This window comes from Odontesthes bonariensis, chromosome 15 (genome assembly GCF_027942865.1).
Source record: "Odontesthes bonariensis isolate fOdoBon6 chromosome 15, fOdoBon6.hap1, whole genome shotgun sequence".
Classification (NCBI taxonomy): domain Eukaryota; kingdom Metazoa; phylum Chordata; class Actinopteri; order Atheriniformes; family Atherinopsidae; genus Odontesthes; species Odontesthes bonariensis.
Window position 1 is genome coordinate 27772744 of NC_134520.1, and position 12064 is coordinate 27784807.

General features: G+C 38.5%; 1 protein-coding gene across 2 annotated transcripts in view; it reads right to left on the bottom strand.

The window, feature by feature from the left end:
- Nucleotides 1-12064, bottom strand: part of ror1 (receptor tyrosine kinase-like orphan receptor 1) — a 124840-nt gene that overhangs the window by 35291 nt on the left and 77485 nt on the right. For both annotated transcript variants that reach the window (XM_075485807.1, XM_075485806.1), the window contains one exon: nt 6334-6396. In XM_075485807.1, coding sequence (XP_075341922.1) covers nt 6334-6396 — 63 coding nt within the window. The remainder of the gene's footprint in view (nt 1-6333; nt 6397-12064) is intronic.

Consider the following 12064-nt stretch of genomic DNA (forward strand, 5'->3'; position numbering starts at 1 on the left):
TGGTTGTTTGTCACAGGGCCAACACAGAGACAAATGAGACAGAGTGGAGACCTTTCCAGGGAGCAGCCTACCAGGGAGTAGCCTAGCCCTTAACCTTTTTTTAAGTTTTGGTCAGGAAAGGCCAAGAGGGAATGCAATGGAAAGGCTGGAAAAAGTTTTGATTTTTGATTGCATCCAGTGAGTCACTAGCATCGAGCCTTAACCTTAGTCCAGTAGAAGAGGAGGAAAAAGAGTTCATCTATCCATTACACCTTGACAAACGAAAAAGATTTTATATTTCACCATGTTGTTTTTGCCAAAAATACTTGTTTAATGCACTTTACTGAAACTGTAAAATGACAGAACCAAGTCACCTCAAGCTAGGACACTTTAAATGTGAGCATCCATAATGTGGCCAATTGATTGATTTATTCAGTGCATGAGTATCAATGTCTTTAAATAGGATGGTACAAATATTTGTCAAATATGCATATCATGTTTTTTTTTCCCTGATTTTTTTTCTTTTTTCTACAGGGCTCTGCTGTGTCCTCAGTAAGAACACATTAAATCAATCAGGATGTAGGCTAGGGTGTAGGGTTTTTTGGAAAACCTTTGGAAGAAGTGCTTGAATTCTAAAAAGGTAGAAGAAAAGCAACACTTGTTCACTCCATAATCTCAGGTGATTATCTTAGCTGAGATGAAAAATGCAAGCAGGGTGTTCTGCTACTTTGTTTCATCTTCATCTTATAAAGGAGATTTTTGTGGAACGTTTCAATTGTGTGAATGAAAACTGCAAACTCGATAGAGACGTTAAGCACAGGGTGAAAGAAGTGAAAGTTAAAAAAGTATTTGGATGGATATTTGACTTGGCAAAGAGCCCCCTTTTGTGCACGTGTGTGTGCGCTTACTGTCTTACATAAAGCCCCGGGCTTTATGTACCACTGCTATGTGGTACAAACATATGTGTGACAATATGAAGAGACTCCCACCACCAATCTTCCTCCATCTCACCCACTTGTTATCTGTCCTCCGTTCTCTGCATATTGCACACAACTGTCAGCACTGCAGCCAGACCAACAGCTCCATTCAGTCAGTCCTTAAGCCCCTTAAGCCAAGTTGTTCTTATCATTTCTATTGCTACTTCTAATAATACTACTTCTGATGTATTTACTGCAACAGAAAATGTTTATCTCATCTTCCTCTGTTCTAGAATTACAGCACTCATCCTCTACACTGCAATAGTGCGCTGTTCACTTTGAGATATAAAACCTATATCTGACTTAGGTGTGAATGTGGGAGATTTTTGCACAATATTATGTAAACACTATGGGCTTGCAGAAAACTGTGAACCCTTTTTCTGATATTTTTTCTACACAGCAACACCACAGATTCACATACAGAAGCAGTGAGATGGAAAAACTGAATGAAAAAATTAGAGCAGTTTCTGCATTCAATTTGTGTCAACTTCTGCATGAGTGTCACTCATTGAGTGTTTAGTCAGCTGTTTCCTACTCTCAGTCTTGTTTTACTTCTCAGTTTGATTCGTCTTGTCTGACTATGTTGACATTTGTAATCACTTTAGAAGTCATGGAAGAAGACTATGAATGAAGGAGGAGAGTGGTCATGATTGCATTCCTTTCCTATAAAAGTCCTTTTTACACACATTAAGTAACAATATTTTCTCATTTAACTCTGCTTTGTTTTCTGCAGTAAAATGACTACATCAGCAAGTTCACGTTTAGGTAAAAAGGTAAAAAACTTAATGCCCGCAAGTGTGGAGTTGCCTGTTCTTAATTTTGGGAAACAATTTTTTTTTTACTAATTGAATTCATAAGGGCAATCATCAGTCTAGGAGCCACTTCGAAAGACTTGCAGATTATATTATGAGTCAAACGTTGTGCTGTATGTAGAATGTGGCTGTTTCTGTTGAAACATTTTGATATGTACAATGAATTCATGAAGTATCTATACTTATATTTGCATTTTTTCACTGATCCCTTTATGGCTTGGAATGCTAAGATGGCAGTCTTGGGAAGCGATTCTCTTTTTTTGTACTTTTGTAATCTTGTAACTTCAATACTTCGTTATATACATTTTTTTTTTTAAAGAAATATCAACCAAAACCTCACTAACAAACTGTAAGCTCAGCTGAACTTGCAGCCACATGGATTAATATTCAAGAGAGGAATCCAAGAGGAGGCTATTCATAGCTTCTCATATCACTGCTATGCAGATGATGTCCAGGTGTACTGATCAATCCCATCAGATGGCCCCACAATTTCAGCAAAACTCTCAACTTGTCTCTTTATCATATCCATATGGATGAAGGAATGCGATCTTCAACTAAACATCTTTAAGACTGAGCTCTTAGTCAGTGCTAGCTGCCCTATTGAAATACTTGCCTAAAGAGTGACTGCAGGGTCTGCATCCAGCTATCTAAACTCAGTCAAACTCTTTTCCTCTTTGGGACAGCATCTGATACTGCCATCTACACGCACAAGTCAGTCTCAGTCCAGACTGTTATCACTTGTGGTTTTCATGGTGGTGAAATTTAGAGAATTTCGTGAAGATTCATCTCCTCAGAGAACACCTCCTCACCTAACACTTCCAACATCCAAACACACCTAACTCACATTTACTTGGACTTGTTCTACCTATTCTGTCATTTAGATAGAATTATCCTGACTTAGCAGTATCTATCAGTTGACAGTGCAATTGGCATTTAACCCTTTAAGTACTTCCTCCTGAAAACAGTTAATCTCACAAACTTAAGAGGTTCGTGATCAAGTTCCTATAGTCATCTCCTCAGAAAACCACTGATACAACCACCATACTGCTTGGCATACAATGCACTGTGCATGCTTTTATACACTTATAGGACTAAATCTTGCCTACATGCCCCTGCCTAACCTTAATGTCCTTGTTGGCTAGGAGTTTTGTAGCTAAAAAAGAATTAAAAGAAAACAGCAAACATAGTCTTAAATCACAAGTGTTTTGCTAGACACATGAAGGTCAAGTAAGCTTTATCACCATCTCATTAGTTGAGTTGATGGAAAAGAAAATGGTTTTTGGAGCAGTGTGTCTGCACAGTTCATTAGCTGTTATAATAACCGACAATAAAGCAGTGGGGAGCTAAATGAGGGAGAAAAAGACAAGAGGAGAGGACGAGAGAGGCGAGATGACGAGGAGAGAGATGTCCTGCCAATGTCTGTAACAAAGCCACTCTGTACATAATTGTCTCTTGGTGAGTGTTGTGGTATTTGGCAGAAGGAGCATGTTGAAACTCAAACCCTCGGTGCGGACTGTCCCTTTAATGTGGCAGGCGACTAAATGGTGCCCTGTCATCAGCCCACATTTTCTCGCAGTAGTTTTGTACAATCAAACGCTCGCATGCAGGCACATAAATGTAAACACACACACACCCACACAACCGCAACACACCAAACTATACATGCTCAGACCAAGACACGTTATACAATACCCTTACATTTCAACAGCAAAACTGTATAGTATAAGTGAATGTGTCTGTAAATGATACCACACATACAGTGAAGCTGGTCTAGGCGTCTTTCAGCAAAATTCAGAAACCTGATTGGCTGCACAGCTAACTAAACATGCTCAGTAGATATGCTGAGAAGTTTGAACTGTAGAACTACCAGCTATGAATGAGGATAAATTTCATAATCTAAATTTATAGAAATACATGAAAATTGATAAAAACGAACAAAGACGAAAGAAAGAGTGGAAGAAAGCCAGAGAGAAACAAAGTTCTCTAAACTATAACCAACCTGAAATCTACCCAATTATGAGCTTCTTTCAGCAAGATAACTTCCTGCTACTGATGCTTACTGATAGAGCCACACTACCTGAATAGTGTGCGTTTGGTCAATCGAAAACATTCTACGCCTGCAGACAAAACATTTGGTGCAATCACCATCCATCCATCAGATAAGAAACAGATGTTAGTGAGTGGGTGAGCTCAAAATGACACACAAACTGGTGCTGATGCACTAAATTAGTAAGTTTTCATATTTCATGTTGTGGAATAATGAAGCTGCCCCTGGTATTTGTTTGGATCCACCCCTCGTTATATTTATGTTTTACAAAACGTCTTCGATTGGTCACCATAATTATTATCTTCACTAAACGGCTCAATCATGTCCAAAAGCTACCGTTGGCCTTTATTGTGTGTTTTGTGACAATTCCCATTTTTGTGTACACGTAATGTGATGTGGGAAAGATGTTGTGGGAGTGTTTGCTTTACAAAAGAAGAATTAAGCTAACCAGAAAAATGAGAGAGCAGATGAAGGTCAAGTTCAGCAAAGTTTCATTCTGTGGAGATTCCGAGTATGGGTGTAATAGTGGAGGTTTTAGGCAGATGTTGGTTCTTCAAGGAAAAACTAAAGAGAGGGGTTGAGATTTGACTGATTACTGTGGGCAACAATTTTGAAAAAAAAAAAGATCCACAATGCTTGGTGTATCTGACTCAGTTCTTGCTGCGGTGTTGACAGGGGAGCAAAAAAAATGAAATGCTTCCTTTGGCAGGAACTGCTGAACAAAACCCGGGTAGCTCCAGGAGACATGACAGCTATCGTCACAAGATCAATTATCTAAATAATCTGACGAGTAAAAAGGTAAGATCAAGCCTTTAAGACAATCAAATTTCATATAATTAATTTCATACAGTCATGCAAGTTTCTTTGTCAAATAAGGAAGCTATTGGAATGAACACTCATTGAGATCCAGTACAAGAAAGTGATGTAACTGTAAGCTGAACTACAAACGTTGTTTTTTATTTTCAAGTCTGAGGAGAGCTAGTTCAAAGGTTTGCATGGAAACACTTTACACATATTAGCAAATAACTGCTAATGACATGTTAAAAGACTGACAATTATGTTGTACTGAACTGTGGTGTTAGACCATTGAATAGTTTTCCAGTTCTGGAATTTTATGGTAACAATGAAATCCTGACTCCGTGACACAGCGGAATATTCAAGGCGAATGAAACCTGACCTCACCCCAACACTATATTATCATCAATAGGCCAACTACGATACATTAGCCTCGACCTAACTGTCTAACCTTGCTGTTGGTCTGATAACTGGCTTGTTAATTATAGCCTCTAACACAAAAATGCGCTGGAGACCAGAATTTGCAGAATTTCAGCTGCTTACTTCAATTGCACGAGAAGAGTGGAATGGAGAGCTGAATCGATTTTGTAAAGAGAAAACTTTAAACATGGCATTGAAACGTGGTTTTGGAGAGACTGCACAACAGCTTAGAGACTTGTACTCAGTGGATTTAAGGGCCAAGTTGAAAATGTTGTACCACAGTTGTTATGGGATTGTTGGTAGTAATAGTCACAGTGTGTAACTCATACTGGAGTTAAATGCTGTGGATTAATCTTATCAAGAGTAATAGCCACACAGTTAGAGGTTAGAGGGATACATACTTACTGAGGCGTGAGGCACCAAAGAAGCACTGAGAACTCATTGAGATCTAATCGCTCAGATCACATTCACAGATTATCTAGTCTGCATATGGCCTCAATATTTTTACAGTAAATTTGAATGTGTTATGAGTTATATTCACAGTGCGTCTACTTAACTGATGTTCTTTGTGTAAGTCGCAGAGAAGCAAAATGATAAATTAGGTGTCAGTTTCTGTAAAGTCATTAGCAGACTTACTAATGAGTCAGATTCATGCATCAAATATATGTGATTATGTGCATATAAAGTGGGAAGGAAGATCTCATTTGACATGCAGGGAAAAATGTTACTGAACACGACAGCGATGAAAATTCTTACAAAAACTTTTTTGTCGCAGTTCCAACATTCTGTCACGTGATCTGCTACAGCAGCACGTCAGAAAACAACTGCAGGTTCTTACTTCTCCAAGAATGAGGCAAAGTTAAGAAAATACTGACACTAGACATAAAGATATTTCAATAAAAACAGCACAAAGGAGATACACAAGAAGCACAGGCACATTTCAAGTTTCCACTAGGAACTTCTGCATGAGGAAGCTGTTAAAGTAGGTCAGTGGAAATGAGAGAAATGTAATACACCTGTGGCTTCATGCCCACATGTTGAGTAGATCAATGTGCGATTCATTCCATCAATTATCCTGTTGTGGCCCACACTGGGACAATGGGTGGGTTCTTGAGGATGTGTAATCTTTAACACATCATTGAATGTAATTTTAACAACACATGTGAGGTTTCAGTTCAACGTTGCATGTGTTAATTTGCACAGTGAACATACTGTTATTATGTTGCCTATTTTGTTAAACAGAGACATGATCAGGATGTGATGCATATTTGCATTTTGTCTGTGTGTGTGTGAGCACATTTACCATCACTTGTGGTGTTCCACGAAGTGGCCGCTAGCACACTGGGATCCTGGGGAAGCTCAGACCCTGTGAACAGAGAAAATGGACACTATCATTAGCATGTTTATAACTGCAGGGTGCATGAAAAAGTGAAGGTGAAAATATGGATGGTAGTAACTGTAATACTGATACGTTTATGTTATTAATAAAAATCGAAAGTTGCAGAGATTCTTCTACAGACACGTGTATAAACAAATATGGTGATGGCATTGTGCTGGTGCAGATCAAAGGTTTGAATGTACAACAGGGAGCCTATCAACAGGCCATGTGGAGCTAATGCTCTGTTATTACCAGCTGACGACAGAGCCGCCCTCTGCTTCTCATTACAGGAGAGAGGAGACAGAAAGTGGGGTTTAGTGTGCCACGCTGCAGGTCATAGGTGATTCCCCACAAATTAAAAAGCCAAACATGTGGGACTGACAAGGACCCTGAGACTGTTTCATCATGGCTGATTCTCTGAAGCACAAAGACATTTTTACAAACCCTCAAATCACATACATTGGCCGATAGTTACAAGCAGGGTATCCGTGTTTTGGTGCAGGCTGGGATTGTTCAACATGATGAATGAGCAAATGGCTGCCAGCCAACAAAGGGCAAGTATCGTACAGTCACAAACACATGCAAGAATGCAAGCATATGCCCTGCTGTACCCATCCATAGAGATTTATTTGCATACTTTACCTTTAGAATTTCAATTTGTTTTGCACATTAAGATTAAAAATAAACTTAAGTGTTATGATCAGTAACAGTTTAACAACTTTCTTGTAATGTTTGTAATATGCAGGGTGCCGGCACTGTACATGGAGAGAAAGTGTCCAGACAAACAGTCTGACAGAGGGTCACACTAATTGGGTGATAATGTGCTGTTTCACACGTGTGGTGTCAGGATGCTAACGACTGTGTTGTGGTGCTTGTGAAATGAGCTGTGTTAATGAACAGCGCTTTAAGCCTCTGCACCTGTCAGCAAAGGGCATCTGGAAGCTTGGCAGTGGGATCACATGAACAGGCTGCAACTTCATGCGTAAGATTGTCACAGACATGCAGCAAACTCAGAGGATGCCTAGACAATAAAAACAGGTGCTCGTATCTTATCTTGTTTTGTTGCTTCAGTTGAAAACTTTCAATTTCACATGCTGCCAGTTTTCACAAAGTGTGCTGTAGTATGGGACTGCAAGAGGCCCTTTTAACATTGACAGTGTATTATAGCAAGTCTGGGGCCCAAAGTGTGTCTAAATTGACTTTGCATTCTGTGCTGACAGACTCTAAGAAGCCTGGAGCTCTGTGGTTAACAAAGGACAGAAGAGAGGGGACGTTGCAGCTCAGTAGTTTCACTAATGCAGAGCTGGCCAAGTGCAGCCAGGTGAGAGTTCAATAGTCGGGGTTGGACATGGGAAAAAGTGAAAAAAGACAAGGGTGTGGGGCGGGGCGGGGACCCGAGACCAAGTCGATGCAAAGACATGACGGAGACGAGACCAAGACTTGTAGGGGTCGTGACCTAGACCAGTGTGTCTCGAGACTCGGACAAGACCAAGATTTTGGGAGGTCAAGAACATATCAACACCAGCACAGTACCAGTAAAATATTGAACTTGGAAACCATAGGCACTCATCAAATCTATCTTAGAATTTTTTTTTTCTTCATTTGCGCCTTCAGTTGCCCAACACAGTAAAAACTGCAGGCATTTATGTCTTGTAATAAAAGGTATGGGTGAATAAAAAAAAATTTAAATCCCTAAAAAGGTGTTTTTAGATCTGAAAATCTTCCTTTGTTTTCTATGGACAAACAAATTACTAAGGAGCTAAAACGAGCTTAGCCATCTGTATTCTGGGTAAAACCTTTAAATGCGTTTCAAATTTGGTCAGTCAGATTTTAAATGAACTAAGATATGATTTTAGAGGCTAATCCTACAGTTTGAGTGTACATAAACACTATCCTGAGGTAAGGACTCTTACAGTCCCTGCAAGCCAAAAGAGCCGCAGCCTGCGAGATTTATGCAACCTTTATGTGAGTGAGTAACATCTTAGTTTGTCTATTTGTTTGTTTTTTTCAAATCACACATTTTTCAGGAAATTTAGAGATATCCCCACAGCTATGGTTTTGATTCGTCTTGAAAAAAAAACCCTCCCAATTTCACTCTGTGCGGTTGCAGTTACTTTATTTAGTTCTGGAACAACCAGTAATACCAGCAGATACACAACTAGACTAGACAGTTACTCGATTTTTTTCTCCATCTGTCCTCTACTTTATCTCTCTTCTATTTAGGCCACATCTGCTCTCTTTCACGGACACAATCATCTGGAATATCTGCAATGAATTGCAGAGCAATTTTAAGATTAGCTTTCTAATGTTGCTCTGCAACAGAGGGAAGCTATTGTGTTTGATGAAGGCCTGAAAATAGTGCTTTTGTCAGTTAAGATTGGGGATTATAGTTTCTGGATCACAATCCTGATTTCTGATGGTTGGACCCATATGTTAATGGAATCTTTGTATTACATGGATACTCGTCTGTTGAAATGAAAGGCTTAAAAGGATCAGCTGAAATGAAGAAAATGGCAGGAGGACATTATATACATTTATAAGTTAAAAAAAACATTCACTCACAACCAGCAGCCTCTCTCTGTTATACTTCACCCATAAGTTTAAATGTACAAATGTTTGAAAACTATCAAGATAGAAGATTATAGTTAAAAAGATTTTATGGTTTTTGATCAAACCACTGTTTTTCTTTTTTTTTTATGATAAATGTCCTCTGGGACAGGGAAACTCACTCATGTTTTATTGCTGGTTCTACAATTTGCTGACAACGTGCTCAAATACAGATGCACATATACACAAATCATTAAGTCATTACATTCACATTGATGTTCAGGGAATATACCCTCAGGCCAATCTATCTCATCAACTGTTTTTCACCAGATGATACCATTATAAATGCCAGCAACCCTACAGACATCCAAGAGGCAGTGAATTACTTGATTCAGCTTGGTTGCAAATGGGCCAAACCACCTAAAACTGGAGGCCTGACATAGATAGTATTCCTTTTGTCACTTGTTATGTAGCGTATATGAGGTTCACATGTAAAGTATTGTAAATCTTTCCCTCTTGAAATTTTCATAATTTACTAAAATCATGTTTCCTTGAAGCAAAGAGCAAGTTACCTTTTATGTCCACCATTTTACATAATGTATATTTTTAACAGATATACAAAGCCCATTTCACCACCACAGATCAGCTTTCCAGACTTACTTGATTCAATGTCTGCCCATTAGAGAAAAATGCAGGAAGGAAGTTAGGCTTTTATTGAAATGTTGAGTATCTCGACTTGAAAAACCCGTAATTTCCCTTTCGGTACCTTCAAAGGCGAGCAATAAAACCTGGATACTTGAGCTGTGAACATATTTCTCTTGGATTTTGGTATGGGGTAAGCTGCAAAATGTGGATGATGTATCATTTTTCCTTAATGGCTGTTTTCTACAACTCAAAGCTTTGGAACTTTTTTTTTGGTTGAATTTAATTTGCAACCACTCCTAGTGGCAAAATATAAAATAAATGGATGAATTGACGTTGCCTCTGAGAAGTCTGGACATCAAATCTCCATACATAGTTGCATGACAGCAGCCTCTGATCCCTGTCCAGCTGTATTTGGCTGATGATGATAAAAATCATGCTGTGATACAAGCTTAACCCCTATAAAGCTTTCAGAATTTGGTGTGACTTGACTGTGACAGCAATATATGGAAATTAGAGCAGAGCTATGAACGCGAAGTCTTGGGAATAAGGAAAAGGAAAAGCTTAGAGGGAAGAAAGACAAGGGGAACCTTAGAGGGTAAAGCTGAACCAAATCAGAAATGTTCAATTTGAGTAGTTATGCATACTGAAGCAACTAATATGGTGTTATATGGTCTGAGGGGGATGTGCGTGGAGCCAGAGTGGTTGGTGTGGTGAATGAGATTGATGTATGAGTTCTCCCACTCTGTTATTAGGGCCTCTCCCAAGGTCTTCTTCCAAGTCAACTTGCTGGAAAACTGATCTAACTCAGAGGTTATCTGGAAAATTGGAAAACGCAACATTTTCATAGTGCAATATGTATGCCTTGAAGAGATTAAACATACATATGCATAGACATTTAGGGATGATAATGATTTCTTTCTCTAATCTGTCTTCATCTGCCCAGTTTCCATCCAAGATCTTTTTACCACACTCTTTCTGTTCTAACTTATAAAAAGGAGATGCCTCTACTTGACAAATGCTTTGATTTCTCTTTAAATGTCTCCTCTAAACTCTATCCTGCATACTTTTGAAAAGGGAAGTAGTTCAAATCTTTACATTACCATCTAACTTTCAAAAGTGTGCATTCCAAGACATGTCCCAGTTTTGGGGGTACAAAAAAAAAAGAAAAACTTTAAAAAACGTAAAAAAGTTAAAGCTGCTGTGATGAATTATTAGTGCAATTAGGCCCAAGACAGGAAAACGAGCGGAAAGTTACAGTCATGGCTAAAGGAAATGAATTTGAGAGAATGAAGATTTTTCATGCCAAGAGGAAGAGAACTGGTGAAGACAGAGGGAGAGAGGAGAGGCGAGGGAGGACGTTAGAAGAGTAGAAGAGCTAAAGATAAATGGATGTAAGATGACTTGGAAAATGTGAGTTTGCAGAGAGAAGACAGTAAAAGGGAAATTAGAAAGAAGAGAAACTTCTGAATAAGTTCTCAGCGAAGATTCTCTTAAAAGCTGCTATTTAAGAAATGTACTTCGGCCCCTCTGAGCAGAGCGCAAATTCACATCAGAAAGAGATGTAATAAACTCCTCATATATACATAACGTAGGGACAACAAGAATATGAGAGTAAGACAAATTCAACAACCATGTAAGTAACTGATAATATTGATCGCTAAAATAAGAAGTTACAGATTTGCTCTTATTTTTGTAGTTCTGGCCATCCCCTCTATTGCTAGCCAAAAACACCCAACAATAGCAGTTTCACAAAAAAATAAAAGGAAATGATAATAATCGCACATTTTGCCAGTATACGACTATCCGTATTTGGACATCAAAGAGTCAGTGAGAATTTTTTTTTTTTCACAGTCAGGGGACCATTTGAGGGTATGCAGCAATGCCATTACAATTACTTAACAACCAAAGATTTAAAACATTCAAATTTTACAACTCATGCCTTATAAATTAGATGACACCTGGACAAGGACATCAATGTTTAAACTCTGTTGGATGTATATAATTTTTGACAGTTTGTGTAATAACGTTACTCTGAAACTACAAAATGTTATTAAAAATGGTAAGACTGCCAAATCCAATGCATCAAATGGTTTCTTACACAAAATGGGTGGGTTTCTAAACACTTTACAAAATAAAGTGTTTAGAAAAAGGCAGGAACCTTTTGAAAAAAAAAATGAAGTAGGTTAATGTCAGTCATGAGTTATCTTAGGCCAGCTTCAGCCAATCTGAGCAGATCAATCAAGTGGGTCTAGTTAGCAAAATAAAAGACTTGGTGAAGCTATTTGTTAAAAAAATTAATAGCTTTCTGCATTAGTATTTCTTCACTGAAAGAATGTAAAAATGATAACTGAAGATATTGTAGGATATCCTTAACTCTTCAGGAGTTATCGCGGTCATAAACACATAGCTTGGCAATCTGTGTTCAAATGCCGTGGTGTCTCACAGATAAGCACAAAGTTCACCT